Source organism: Coregonus clupeaformis, chromosome 21 (assembly GCF_020615455.1).
Source record: "Coregonus clupeaformis isolate EN_2021a chromosome 21, ASM2061545v1, whole genome shotgun sequence".
Classification (NCBI taxonomy): domain Eukaryota; kingdom Metazoa; phylum Chordata; class Actinopteri; order Salmoniformes; family Salmonidae; genus Coregonus; species Coregonus clupeaformis.
Window position 1 is genome coordinate 51,708,727 of NC_059212.1, and position 15,395 is coordinate 51,724,121.

A 15,395-nucleotide genomic window follows, 5' to 3' on the forward strand; every position below is an offset into this window, starting at 1 on the left:
GCGCTATGATGAAACTGGCTCTCATGAGGACCGCCACAGGATAGGAAGACCCAGAGTTACCTCTGCTGCAGAGGATAAGTTAATGTGGGGGTGCTTTACTGGTGACACTGTCTGTGATTTATTTAGAATTCAAGGCACACTGAACTAGCATGGCTACCACAGCATTCTGCAGCGATACGCCATCCCATCTGGTTTGCGCTTAGTGGGACTATCATTTGTTTTTCAATAGGACAATGACCCAACACACCTCCAGGCTGTGTAATGGCTATTTGACCAAGAAGGAGAGTGATGGAGTGCTGCATCAGATGATCTGGCCTCCACAATCACCCGACCTCAATCCAATTGAGATGGTTTGGGATGAGTTGGACCGCAGAGTGAAGGAAAAGCAGCCAACAAGTGCTCAGCATATGTGGGAACTCCTTCAAGACTGTTGGAAAAAGCATTCCAGGTGAAGCTGGTTGAGAGAATGCCAAGAGTGTGCAAAGCTGTCATCAAGGCAAATGGTGGCTACTTTGAAGAATCTCAAATAGAGAATATATTTTGATTTGTTTAACACTTTTTTGGTTACTACATGATTTCATATGTGTTATTTAATTGTTTTGATGTCTTCACTATTATTCTACAATGTAGAACATTCAAAAAATAAAGAAATACCCTTGAATGATAAGGTGTGTCCAAACTTTTGACTGGTACTGTAGATATAAATATAGATATGAATTGCACAAGAATGATACAGGTATTGTTTTCTCTTTATTCAACCCGCCCTTTATCCACACAATATTTCATAACCCTAAACTCACCCGCCCCGCTGGGACTGCGGGTGACGAGTCCACCCTCTATTGATCCACCCACTTCTTTTGCAACGCCCACTTTCTGACACACTCCAAGTATTCAGTTACCCATACTTCCAATCATTGGCTATAAAGGCCCAGACTTCTGCAGAGGCAGGTAGGTCCTATGGCACTGGTTATGGCACTAAACCTTGTATTTAGCCTATAATATAAACTATAATAGGCAGTTATCCTACAATCAATACACTAGATATCATTGCGACTAATTAAAACACAGGTCCCTATAGAACACAAAAATATGATAAAATCTACGTTTCAAGAAAATAACACGTTCTTCGTGTGCACACGTGACATCATTCAATAAGGTCATGGGCACATCCGCGCAGGTTTATCGCGGTATCTCTCTATTTGTTTGCAACTTCAGAGAAAGTTTAGAAATCAGTTTATCAAAGAATGCGTTCTATTTTGGCGGCTGCGTCGACATAATGAGACAGTGAACTGAAACGTGTCCAGTTGCATAAAATAACGACATTTGATTGTCAGTTGATGAAAGAAACAATGGAACAGGTAATGAAATTCGAGATGATCTATTGCTGCCCCTATTGATCTGTTTGCATATCTGTTGGATGTTATCTTTTTTCTCTGCAAAGTCAACTCGCGATTTATCAGAAACTGATTGCAGTTGGTTTTCTGTCTGCACAGTATTTTAGTAGACTATGAAGCAACTGAGTTGTAATGTTATCTGCTATACCATCCATGAACAACAGGTGCCTTATAATAATTATCCTTGTGTTATCCATATAATTAGTTGAATGCACACAATGTTATATGCTGAGGTTGAAACAATTATTACTTTCAAACAATTGTAGCCCGTTTAAGCATTGTTCACTAATCACTATAGTGATCTCATTGATCCTAGGAGGGACCAATCAATGTCAAAGCTCTGCGGGCCAAGTTTCAGGAGGAAGCCAGAGTCCTGGCTCTAGCTCAGGCTCAAGCCAGCGAGCAACACCGACCTGCTATTGCTGAGAAGCCCAGACGGCTCCCACCCACCGTCCCTGGGGGGCGATGCAGCACCTTGATGAGCTCCATCCACTCGGCTGTGGAGAACAAGCCTGTCGTCCCCAGGGTCATCTTCAGGGATGGGACCAGGGTGTCCGGGGGCAAACGGCCCGTCTCCTTCCCTGCACTTGTACTGCAGGCCATTCCACCAAAACCACCAACACCACCACCACACCAGAACAGTCACCAGAATGGTCACCACAATGGTGGAGCGGACTGCACAGCGACAGCCAAGCAGTCATTGAAAGACCGCCACATGCCTCTCGTACTGCCTGGCCTGCCTTTGAAGGAACAAAGAGCAGAAGCTCATAAAGAGGTCCCACCTCTAACAAAATGCAAAAAAAAGGGTTTGCTGCTCCACCACCCCTTCAAGTCAACCAAAGTCTCCAAGGTTGGTGGTGAACCTGCAGAAGAGCCTGCGTATGCTGGTGTGACCACCAACAGACATTCAGGAGCTCCAGTAGAAGGGCTTGTGATGGACAGGCATAAGGCTGAAGATGGGCTGTCTCTCCAGGTGGAACATTCCAGCACGGAGTGCCCAACCTCCAGGCCAGACATCACCATCACCACTCCGTCAGAAGGCCCAGGTGAAGAATCGTCCTCTATGGTTAGTGCGACCCAGTTCTTCAGCACGTTGGAGAAAGGCAAGAAGCGGTTCTCACCTAAGCACCTGTTGGTGTATGCCAGACCCAAGAGCCTGCGTTCCAATGGAGTCCATCATCACCCAGACCATAGCTCTACTACGGACAAGGGAGTTCATCATCACCCAGACCATAGCTCTACTACGGACAAGGGAGTTCATCATCACCCAGACCATAGCTCTACTACGGACAAGGGAGTTCATCATCACCCAGACCATAGCTCTACTACGGACAAGGGAGTCCATCATCACCCAGACCATAGCTCTACTACGGACAAGGGAGTTCATCATCACCCAGACCATAGCTCTACTACGGACAAGGGAGTTCATCTGCCCTCTACAGATTATGAGAGTCATGCCCCAGAACATGACCTTCCAGCTCCTTTGCCCGTCTGTCTCCCGCACCTCGCTTGTGTTTCAGCTCAGCCATTCTTCAAGATGAATGGCTCTTCCTGCAGTAAGCCATCTTAGATTCATAACAATTTCGCGATGTGGTCATTCTCATGTTCTGTTCTGCTACAATATTGTTAGAGTTAATGAGGTATGATTGCATAGTTGAGATACAATTGCTCTCTTCTTTTTCTTAGGACTAGAGACTGCTTCAGAGAAACCGTTTGGCCGGGATAGGGCAGGTCTTCTGCTTGTAAGACCTGATGGACTTCCTCGTCCACTCAGGAAACCTCTACCTGACCGGGGGTCTCTGGGACCCTTGCCGATGAAACCTCCAAGACCTCCATGGGTAGATCTCAGATGTTACCACCCAACCACAGAACATCACAGAGGTACTTTCAGTTCTGTTTCGACCATTTAGTTGTGGTAAATTCTACAGTAAGTGACACAGACTCAGATTTTTCACTTTAAAATATGTCTAAACAAAAAACAATGATTGCAAAGTTAAACAAAGCATACAACTCTATGCACAAGGACTTCTTAACAATTTCCAAACAACATTTTACAAAAACACATTTACTTGAAGAACCGTACAGATGCAAAGATGGTAACCGTATGACGGCACAGTACAAGTACAGTAAAAACGGTCATTCTGTTACCAAACTTTGCATAATGTCCATGGCAAATAAAGTGAGGTGTCAACTTAAAGAATGTATATTGATGTAATGCAATTTACTTAGAAGATAATTTGATTTACATTTTAGTCATTTAGCAGACGCTCTTATCCAGAGCGACTTAGTTAGTGAGTGCATACATTATTTTTTTCATACTGGCCCCCCATGGGAATCGAACCCACAACCCTGGCGTTGCAAACGCCTTGCTCTACCAACTGAGCTACATCCGGCCATTCCCACCCCTACCCTGGACGACGCTGGGCCAATTGTGCGCCGCCCCATGGGTCTCCCGGTCACGGCCGGCTACGACAGAGCCTGGATTTTTATTTTATTTTTTATTTCACCTTTATTTAACCAGGTAAACCAGTTGAGAACAAGTTCTCATTTACAACTGCGACCTGGCCAAGATAAAGCAAAGCAGTGCGATAAAAACAACAACACAGAGTTACATATGGGGTAAAACAAAACAAAGTCAAAAATACAACAGAAATAAATATATATACAGTGTGTGCAAATGTAGCAAGTTATGGAGGTAAGGCAATAAATAGGCTATAGTGCAAAATAATTACAATTAGTATTAACACTGGAATGATAGATGTGCAAGAGATGATGTGCAAATAGAGATACTGGGGTACAAATGAGCAAAATAAATAACAATATAGGGATGAGGTAGTTGGGCGGGCTAATTTCAGATGGGCTGTGTACAGGTGCAGTGATCGGTAAGGTGCTCTGACAACTGATGCTTAAAGTTAGTGAGGGAGATAAGTGTCTCCAGCTTCAGAGATTTTTGCAAATCTATGCTGTTCATTGAGCTCAAGTCAAATGTATGTTTTGTTGTTTTGCTTGCAGAGTTGACTCCAGCGGTTGAACCTGAGCCATGTGAGGATCCACACTCTGAGCCTCCATCCATTGCCAATCCTGAACTGGTTGCTCCAGAGTTTCCAGACTTTGAGTTGAATTCAGAACTGGAAACTGCAGAAGGCAATGCATTTGACATCGCAGCTCTAGAACTAGAGGCTACAGAATTTGGAACCCCTGAACCTCCAGTAGATCTAGACTTAGGGGTTCCAGATTTTCTATCCCCTGAATGTGAGTTACCATCGTGTGAGCCTCCAGAAATTCCCAGCTTTGACCATCGAGCCCTGACCCTCAGCAGTCTTCATGATCTAGTTCTTTCAGAGTTCTTGGATCAAATACGGGAGTTTCCAGCTTCAGTTCTAAAACCTCAAGCTGTTGCTGAGCTATCTGCTGAAATGGTGCCTGTTGAACCCTCATTCACAGAGGACACTGACCATGACTCTGCTTCAGTCCTGAATGAGGAAATTCGACCGAAGTCAAGGTAAACTGCTTGAAAACTATAATCTTATTTTTGCTAAATACTGTAGTCTGCTGAATTGCCTCACCAGGGATTGTGTGGGGACAGAAACTACTGAGTATTTGGTATAGTGAACCTATTTGCGAAAAGTTTAGCTCTGGGAAGTCTGTTATTCCTCTTTACATCTAACCTTTGAAATTTCCTCTCTTCTAGTGTCTGTCAACAGGAGAACTATTATGAAACCTGTGACAATGTGTATGAAGTTGTTGAAAACACCAACAAGTTCACTGTCAGTCAAAACTCACGCAAACGCAAAGGCCCACCAAAGAGTAAGACACTAATGTTTCACTTATTTCATTGAGAGCCCATATTATTATAGCAGTATCTATAACGTTCAGCCATTTTTGGATGAGCTATTTAGCTTTGTCAAAGCCTACTCTAATTCAAAGAGGGTGTGTTTATGATTTGTCCCAAACGTTATGTTTTTAAAATTCTCTACTAGATCCATATGGGGACCCCCATCCAGCGGTAAGTGACACAATTTTACTGCAGAGTTTATTTTGGTAACTGAATGGTTGGCGCTGTTGTGTATAAAAATGATTATTCTCTGTTTGTATCTGAAGAAGGAGGAGACTCGAATGCACATATGGCCCCGGAATTCATGGTATGTCGGCTCTAAAAGATGGCCCAATTATTCACACATGGTCTATGGTGCCATTGTAGTTGTTGCACAGGCAAATTAACCACAAGTAAGGCCAAAAAGAGATTGTATTTGAAAATAACATTATCATTTCATATCTTGGTTACAATGATACACAATGACGCATCTCTTTTTATTTGTGGGTATACTTGGGAACAAATTTCCTTAACAATAATTTTAGCTGAATTCCTGGTGATTTTTATATTCTCCTTTTTTTTTGTTTACTTAACTTTGGGGGACCAAATCACTAGTGAGTTGATTTGGCCAAATCACTAGAGGGCCTGTTGCCAAGCCCTGATATACAATCCCCTCCATATGTATTTGGACAGTGAAGCAACATATTATTATTTTTTGGGCTCTATACTCCAGCATTTTAGATTAAAGCTGAGAATGTTTGAGGGTATTTTCATACATATGTTTTACTGTTAAGAAATGAAAGCGTTTTATGTATCTAGTCCCCCCCATTTGGAGAAGTCATCAGTATTTGGAGAAATTCAATTATAGTGTATAAAAGTAGTCAAAATGTATAGTTTGGTCCCACATTCCTAGCACACAATGTCAAGCTTGTGACTACAAACTTCTTGGATGCATTTGCAGTTTGTTTTGGTTGTGTTTTGGATTATGATTTACCCAATAGGAACTGAATGGTGAATAATTTATAGTGCCATGTTGTAGTCACTTTTAGTATAAGTAAGAATAGAAAATGTTTCGGAATACTTCTACATTCATATGGATGCTACCATGATTATGGATAATCATGAATGAGTTGTGAATAATTTTGAGTGAGAAAGTTATGGAGGCACAAAGATCATAATCCCCAGAAAATACTAACCGCCCCTATTATTGGTAATGGTTAGCATGATTTGTTGTAGCCTCTGTAACCTTCTCACGCATCAGACATTATTAATGATTCATTGATGATTTTTCTTAATTTAGAAGTGTTCAGAAACATCTTATCTACTCAATTGTAAAGAAAATTATTCCAATCATCACCATTCAGTTACTATTGGGCAAAACATAACCCAAAACAAACTGAAAATGCATCAGCGAGTTTGTAGAGTCACAAGCTTGATGTAGTCATTGCGTGGAAGGAATATTGGACCAAATACTAAACCTTTGACTACTTTAATACCATTATAAGTGAATTTGTACAAATACTTATGACACCTTCAAATGGGGGGGGGGGTACATAAAGTGGTTTAATTTCTAAACGGTAAAACAGATATGTATGAAAACACCCTCAAATAAAAGGTGACATTCTGTACTGTCGCCTCAACATTTTATCTAAAAAAAAAAGTATAGAGCCACATTAAAAATGTTGGCTTCACTGTCCAAATACATATGGAGGGGAGTGTACATCATCATGTTCACAGGTATGTTTGTCATCTCATCTCTCACTGTTGCTTCAATGAAAGGGAATCATCAAATTCATCAATACCTCTAATATTTGGTTCCACTTCATAGCATGTTGTCAGTTAGATTCATGTTTATACAGTTGAAGTCGGAAGTTTACATACACCTTAGCCAAATACATTTCAACTCAGGTTTTCACAATTCCTGACATTTAATCCTAGTAAAGATTCCCTGTCTTAGGTCATTTAGGATCACCACTTTATTTTAAGAATGTGAAATGTCAGAATAATAGTAGAGTGATTTATTTCAGCTTGTATTTCTTTCATCACATTCCCAGTGGGTCAGAAGTTTACATACACTCAATTAGTATTTGGTAGCATTGCCTTTCAATTGTTTAACTTGGGTCAAACGTTTCGGGTAGCCTTCCACAAGCTTCCCACAATAAGTTGGGTGAATTTTGGCCCATTCCTCCTGACAGAGCTGGTGTAACTGAGTCAGGTTTGTAGGTCTCCTTGCTCACACACGCTTTTTCAGTTCTGCCCACATTTTCTATAGGATTGAGGTCAGGGCTTTGTGATGGCCACTCTAATACCTTGACTTTGTTGTCCTTAAGCCATTTTGCCACAACTTTGGAAGTATGCTTGGGGTCATTGTCCATTTGGAAGACCCATTTGCGACCAAGCTTTAACTTCCTGACTGATGTCTTGAGATGTTGCTTCAATATACAGTGGGGGAAAAAAGTATTTAGTCAGCCACCAATTGTGCAAGTTCTCCCACTTAAAAAGATGAGAGAGGCCTGTAATTTTCATCATAGGTACACGTCAACTATGACAGACAAAATGAGAAAAAATAATCCAGAAAATCACATTGTAGGATTTTTAATGAATTTATTTGCAAATTATGGTGGAAAATAAGTATTTGGTCACCTACAAACAAGCAAGATGTCTGGCTCTCACAGACCTGTAACTTCTTCTTTAAGAGGCTCATCTGTCCTCCACTCGTTACCTGTATTAATGGCACCTTTTGAACTTGTTATCAGTATAAAAGACACCTTTCCACAACCTCAAACAGTCACACTCCAAACTCCACTATGGCCAAGACCAAAGAGCTGTCAAAGGACACCAGAAACAAAATTGTAGACCTGCACCAGGCTGGGAAGACTGAATCTGCAATAGGTAAGCAGCTTGGTTTGAAGAAATCAACTGTGGGAGCAATTATTAGGAAATGGAAGACATACAAGACCACTGATAATCTCCCTCGATCTGGGGCTCCATGCAAGATCTCACCCCGTGGGGGTCAAAATGATCACAAGAACGGTGAGCAAAATCCCAGAACCACACGGGGGGACCTAGTGAATGACCTGCAGAGAGCTGGGACCAAAGTAACATAGCCTACCATCAGTAACACACTACGCCGCCAGGGACTCAAATCCTGCAGTGCCAGACGTGTCCCCCTGCTTAAGCCAGTACATGTCCAGGCCCGTCTGAAGTTTGCTAGAGTGCATTTGGATGATCCAGAAGAGGATTGGGAGAATGTCAGATGAAACCAAAATATAACTTTTTGGTAAAAACTCAACTCGTCGTGTTTGGAGGACAAAGAATGCTGAGTTGCATCCAAAGAACACCATACCTACTGTGAAGCATGGGGGAGGAAACATCATGCTTTGGGGCTGTTTTTCTGCAAAGGGACCAGGACGACTGATCTGTGTAAAGGAAAGAATGAATGGGGCCATGTATCGTGAGATTTTGAGTGAAAACCTCCTTCCATCAGCAAGGGCATTGAAGATGAAACGTGGCTGGGTCTTTCAGCATGACAATGATCCCAAACACACCGCCCGGGAACAAAGGAGTGGCTTCGTAAGAAGCATTTCAAGGTCCTGGAGTGGCCTAGCCAGTCTCCAGATCTCAACCCCATAGAAAATCTTTGGAGGGAGTTGAAAGTCTGTTGCCCAGCGACAGCCCCAAAACATCACTGCTCTAGAGGAGATCTGCATGGAGGAATGGGCCAAAATACCAGCAACAGTGTGTGAAAACCTTGTGAAGACTTACAGAAAACGTTTGACCTGTGTCATTGCCAACAAAGGGTATATAACAAAGTATTGATAAACTTTTGTTATTGACCAAATACTTCTTTTCCACCATAATTTGCAAATAAATTCATAAAAAATCCTACAATGTGATTTTCTGGAAAAAAAAATTCTCATTTTGTCTGTCATAGTTGACGTGTATCTATGATGAAAATTACAGGCCTCATCTTTTTAAGTGGGAGAACTTGCACAATTGGTGGCTGACTAAATAATTTTTTCCCCCACTGTATCCACATAATTTTCCTTCCTCATGATGCCATCTATTTTGTGAAGTGCACCAGTCCCTCCTGCAGCAAAGCACCCCCACAGCATGATGCTGCCACCCCCGTGCTTCAGGGTTGGGATGGTGTTCTTCGGCTTGCAAAGCTCCACCCTTTTCCTCCAAACATAACGATGGTCATTATGGCCAAACAGTTCAATTTTTGTTTAATCAGACCAGAGGACATCTCTCCAAAAAGTACTATCTTTGTCCCCATGTGCAGTTGCAAACCGTAGTCTGTTTTTTTTATGGCAGTTTTGGAGCAGTGGCTTCTTCCTTGCTGAGCTGCCTTTCAGGTTATGTCGATATAGGACTCGTTTTACTGTGGATATAGATACTTTTGTACCTGTTTGCTCCAGCATCTTCACAAGGTCCTTTGCTGTTGTTCTGGGATTGATTTGCACTTTTTGCACCAAAGTACGTTCATCTCTAGGAACGCATCTCCTTCCTGAGCGGAATGACGGCTGCGTGGTCCCATGGTATTTATAGTTGCGTACTATTGTTTGTACAGATGAACGTGGTACCTTCAGGCGTTTGGAAATTGCTCCCAAGGATGAACCAGACTTGTGGAGGTCTACCATTTTTTTCTGAGGTCTTGGCTGATTTCTTTTGATTTTCCCATGATGTCAAGCAAAGAGGCACTGAATTTGAAAGTAGGCCTTGAAATACATCCACAGGTACACCTCCAATTGACTAAGGCTAATTGACATCATTTATCAGAAGCTTGACCATGACATCATTTTCTGGAATTTTCCAAGCTGTTTAAAGGCACAGTCAACTGATTGTATGTAAACTTCTGACCCACTGGAATTGTGATACAGTGAAATAATCTGTCTGTAAACAATTGTTGGAAAAATTACTTGTCATGCACAAAGTAGATGTCCTAAACGACTTGCCAAAACTATAGTTTAACAAGAAATGTGTGGATTGGTTGAAAAACGAGTTTTAATGAGTGTAAGTGTATGTAAACTTCCGACTTCAACTGTATAATAATTATGATAGTTATAATAATGATATCTTGTTCTCAGTAAGGAAAAACCGAGCCCTGAGAACCATGAGGACAAGGACCAGAAGAAGAGAGAGAAGCACCGCCTCGAGAAGGAGAAGAAAGAGCAAAAGGAGAAAGAGAAGAAGGAGAATGAAATGAAGAAAAAATTCAAAGTCAGTCGGAGCTTGTGACATGTAGCCTTAATGAGAGATTATCTTACTAGCTAGCAGTTTAAAAGTTGCTGTGTCATGTGTATCAGGCTCATAGGTCAGTCTTGTTTTGGTATTTTGGGGGTCCAGCTTTATTTGCCCATAGGTCAACATTCCAAAACACTCCACGTCAAACAAAGTTTGCCAAACTATGGCTGTGGTTACTGTGTAATGTCTGTGTTCAGGTGACGGGCCAGGAGGAAGCGATGTACCATGCCAGGGTGACAGTGGCCAGTAAGGTGCGTAAGAACGACCTGCCAGTGAAGAGTGGTGACACGGTTGGCATCATCCGAACCACCAACTGCCCCAAAGGAAAATGGCTGGCCCGCGACGGCAACCACAAATGTGAGACGGTCAATGTTGTATTATTGTTGCAAAATTGTTGGTTAGGGATCTGGATTCAGAAAGAGTCTCCGAGGTAGGAGTGCTGATAAAAAAATATATTATATAAATTAAAAAGGAGTGCTAATATAACATTAGGATCAGTTTTGCCCTTAAGATCATCAGAGTAGACACTTTTTGAATACGGCCCAGGTCAGGAAAAACTCTTGCTAAACTGTGGCCCAAATTATTCTTAGAGCAGTGAATAACTGAAGCCTATCTGTTGCTGTTGTGGCTGTGTTTTTCCCTGTGTGATTGTTCACTTTTCCAGATGGCTATATCTCTGTGATGAATGTGGAGCTGAATATCAAAGAGATGCTGGAGCTAGGGAAGAAGGCTCAGGCTGCTGGCCGAGGAGGCACCGAGGGAGATACCATCAGCGTTGGGAGCAGGTACACAACAGAATGCAACAGTCTATTGTTCAGCACTCTACGTCAATTCCAAACCCATTTTGTTGTACAGAGAAATATTCACCTTTCTTAGAAGAAAAAAATGGAATGCAAAATGAAAGAATTTAAGCATGTTGCCATAATCAGGGTATTTTTATATTTTATTTTACCAAAAATTATTTTATTTACTCACTCCCTTTGGTTCCGTGCCCTTCCTAATCTCTCTACATTATATTTTACAGATCATCTAATCATCATCCCATGCTACACAGCAGCTGTAAGTCCTCAACATGCTTACAGACAGTTCTGTGTAAAAACTGCATGATTGCTAATCAACGAACACATTGATAAAGTACTCCGTCTGACTGAGGCACATTGAAAAATCAGCCTACACTTACAGAGGATTGGAGTTATGCAGAAGCACAACTGATAGATATAATCCAGAGTTATTTTATCAGTTGGCTTTATGATCGTCAATGTTGTTTTATGATAGTAAAGGAATTCCATGCGTTTTAGGCAGCAGGCCTGCAGTGTGTTGTGCCAAAGACCTTCCCATTGGCTATGGTGGTTTTGCAGCTTATCATGCTCTCTCTCTCTCAGTCACAGATGACGATGAGGAGTGGACATTAGACGAGGAGACCCTGTCCCCCTACATGGAGAACCGGTGAGACCTTCTACACTGTCTGGGAAGCAGTCAAGCGGTCCCATTTTTATTTGTAAAGCCCTTTTTTAGTTGTCAAGTGCTTAACAGCAGTGGTTCTTAATTGGTTTTGCCTCGGGACCCAAATTTAACCAAGTTGTCTTTGTCGCGATCCAATTTTCGGTATGCGATTTTTATTTTTTTACATTTTTTTATTTAGTCAAAATGCAATCTGGAAAACAATTGAATGCCATATTTATAGTCAATGTAGCAATTAAATGGCCAGGGATCAACATTTCCACCTTTTTCATTGTCAATAATTCCATTTTGGCCGTATTCTTGATAACGAATGTTAGTAAGCTCACTTGTTTAAGACTACAAAATCAACCAAATCCACTAAATAGTGCTGCTAATAGCTTTTATATTGACAATACTGTGATTTGAAGAAATAGTTCTCAGAGATTAAATTATTTAATCACTTTCTATCTGGTTTTAGTCATTTAAATTCAGACTAGTATTTTTTTAATCCCAAAAAAATTCACACACTAAAAAAAACTCCAGCGACCCCTTCAAAACTTTGGGTCGTCACCCACCAGTTGAGAATAGCTGCTTTACAGTTCACGTTTGATTCAGCTCAACCATATTTCCACAGAATTTCTGTATAGATAATGGATGAAAAACTTTTGAAGATTGCAATGTACTGTATAAAAATATAAATTAAAGAATTTAAGTTTGTTTTTCTAGGAAAAGCTGAGCGAAGGACTGATATATTTAATTTAATGTGTTTTTATGTCTTCTTTAGCGTTCACAATCGGACTGTCTCAATGCCTGATATGCGTGAGTATTATTTGTATGGTATATTTCCATATCTTTGAAGTTATAGATTAGATTTTTGTTTTAGATGTCTGGATTAGAGATAGTGTACCTGCTGTCTCAGGTCTTCATTCTACTGCCCATATACTTATGGCAGACCATTTCAATCACACCTTCGAAGACCACCTTAAAATGACCCTCTCCACCCTCTTTTACTACCCCTTCACTCTCTTTCTTCTCTTTCATCCTCCCTCTCTCCTGTCCCCTCTCACTGGCAGTCTGCAGCCATGCTAGTGCCCACCACACCCTTAGTGATGGCAGCATAGAGGACCCCCACACACAGTAAGGCTCTACTTTGTCTTTACTGTGATGCCAAATTCAAATGTTATTTATACAGCCTTTTCTACCACAAAATGTATCACAAAGTGCCCTAACTTAGTAGTTAATGGTTTCTGTCTCTTTTCTTCAGAACCAGACATGAGGCTCTTCAGAAGTTAGCCATCTTCTTTCAGAACAAAAAAGCTGGCATCAGTGACACGACAGAAGATCGAGTGGCGACCCCTACAAAGTACAGTACAGTATATACAAATTGCATTACAAATCCTCAATGCAATCTTTCCAGTCCGTTATTCTAATTTTAAAACTTTCTTTCGCTTTGTCTTCTGAAGTGCTGAAGCTCCAAGTAAGTAGTTGGATACTGACTTCTCTATGGCTGGGTCTGCTATCACCACGCATGTCACTGTCACTGATTGTGGTGGGGTTGAAAAGTGAACTCACTCCAGCCAATGTTTGTGGGACTTCATGTCAACTCTAATGGAAACAACTTCATAGGGAACTCGGAACTGAGACATGTAGCACATCACTGTACTGTCTACATCCTGATCTGTTACTGCAGATAGTGAGGACAACAGTTGTGTAACTTTCATGTCCGTTTTATGTTTATGTCCATCTACAGGCTTCCTATGTGTTGTGGAGCCTCCATACTCGTAAGTGAAGATAGTGTGTATATTTCATTCATTATCCTCATTGGTCTTGATAGCCCTTGAGGTAGTAGTCTAGCTTGGACCGTAATGCATGATGTTATTAACTGGACTTAAATGTATGTACCTGTTTTCTATGGCAGAGACCAGGAAGTGGTTTTTGCAGATTTGGAACTACTTCCCCCTCCAGTTCTATATGCAGATTTCCTGTGACAGGTCAGTACAGACTAACACTAATGGCCCAGGGGTTTTCCGTGGTCAGATCATTATGGCCAGGAAAACTACACTAGTCCTAACTTCTCAGAGCATTAAACAATTATTTCTCTGACCTCTAGCTTCATTGTCCGAGAGAATTAAAGTAGAGCACACACAGCTTCTTCTCCCATGATTGGCTGTGTAACCTGATCGGTACTGATGCAGGCCAGGCAGCCAGCTGACCAACAAACCAACCCCGCACATCTCACTCTGCCTCAGGCCTGGAGAACATACACCATGAGCTCCAGATGAACCTCTGTCATTATAGATATATGGACTCTAGATCTACCACTAGATCCAGATGAACCACAGTCATTATAGATATATAAAACTCATATTTACCACTAGCTAGATAAACCATGGTCATTTGATAATAATCTACCGTTCAAAAGTTTGGGGTCACTTAGACACTTTTTTTGTCCATTTTAAAATAACATCAAATTGATCAGAAATACAGTGTAGACATTGTTAATGTTGTAAATAGCTATTGTAGCTAGAAACTGCTGATTTTTAATGTAATATCTACATAGGCGTACAGAGGCCCATTATCAGCAACCATCAGTCCTGTGTTCCAATGACACGTTGTGTTTGCTAATCCAAGTTTATCATTTTTTTAAAGGCTAATTGATAATTAGAAACCCTTTTGCAATTATGTTAGCACAGCTGAAAACTGTTGTGCTGATTTAAAGAAGCAATAAAACTGGCCTTCTTGAGACTAGTTGAGTATCTGGAGCATCAGCAATTGTGGGTTCGATTACAGGCTCAAAATGACCAGAAACAAATAACTTTCTTCTGAAACTCGTCAGTCTATCTCAGACTGCCCATCTTAATCTTTTCTTTTTATTGGCCAGTCTGAGATATGGCTTTTTCTTTGCAACTCTGCCTAGAAGGTCAGCATCCCGGAGTCGCCTCTTCACTGTTGACGTTGAGACTGGTGTTTTGCGGGTACTATTTAATGAAGCTGCCAGTTGAGGACCTGTGAGGTGCCTGTTTCTCAAACTAGACACTAATGTATTTGTCCTCTTGCTCAGTTGTGCACCGGGGCCTCCCACTCCTCTTTCTATTCTGGTTAGAGCCAGTTTGCACTGTTCTGTTAAGGGAGTAGTACACAGCGTTGTACGAGATCTTCAGTTTCTTGGCAATATCTCGCATGGAATAGCCTTCATTTCTCAGAACAAGAAAAGACTGACGAGTTTCAGAAGAAAGTTATTTGTTTCTGGCCATTTTGAGCCTGTAATCGAACCCACAATTGCTGATGCTCCAGATACTCAACTAGTCTCAAGAAGGCCAGTTTTATTGCTTCTTTAATCAGCACAACAGTTTTCAGCTGTGCTAACATAATTGCAAAAGGGTTTTCTAATGATCAATTAGCCTTTAAAATGATAAACTTGGATTAGCAAACACAACGTGCCATTGGAACACAGGACTGATGGTTGCTGATAATGGGCCTCTGTACGCCTATGTAGATAT

The 15,395-nt window shown here is 41.3% G+C and overlaps 1 protein-coding gene across 2 annotated transcripts; it reads left to right on the forward strand.

Annotated features, from left to right (window-relative positions):
- The first annotated feature begins 1,162 nt into the window (after window positions 1–1,162).
- si:ch211-188c16.1 (uncharacterized protein LOC562677 homolog) lies at window positions 1,163–14,351 on the forward strand. 2 transcript variants are annotated; one of them, XM_041842767.2, is made up of 18 exons: window positions 1,163–1,358; window positions 1,711–2,950; window positions 3,081–3,275; window positions 4,407–4,896; window positions 5,086–5,201; window positions 5,375–5,400; window positions 5,496–5,536; window positions 10,299–10,431; window positions 10,653–10,812; window positions 11,120–11,240; window positions 11,480–11,514; window positions 11,838–11,901; window positions 12,680–12,714; window positions 12,969–13,032; window positions 13,160–13,258; window positions 13,646–13,676; window positions 13,814–13,886; window positions 14,006–14,351. In XM_041842767.2, exons 1-18 carry the CDS (start codon window positions 1,338–1,340, stop codon window positions 14,056–14,058), a joined length of 2,997 nt encoding a protein of 998 aa, XP_041698701.2. In that variant the 5' UTR covers window positions 1,163–1,337; the 3' UTR covers window positions 14,059–14,351. The 2 variants fall into 2 exon arrangements, 1 of the variants encoding a protein (XP_041698701.2); XR_006657202.1 differs by lacking the exon at window positions 14,006–14,351 and having other exon boundaries at window positions 13,359–13,676; window positions 13,814–13,881.
- The last annotated feature ends 1,044 nt before the right edge of the window (window positions 14,352–15,395 follow it).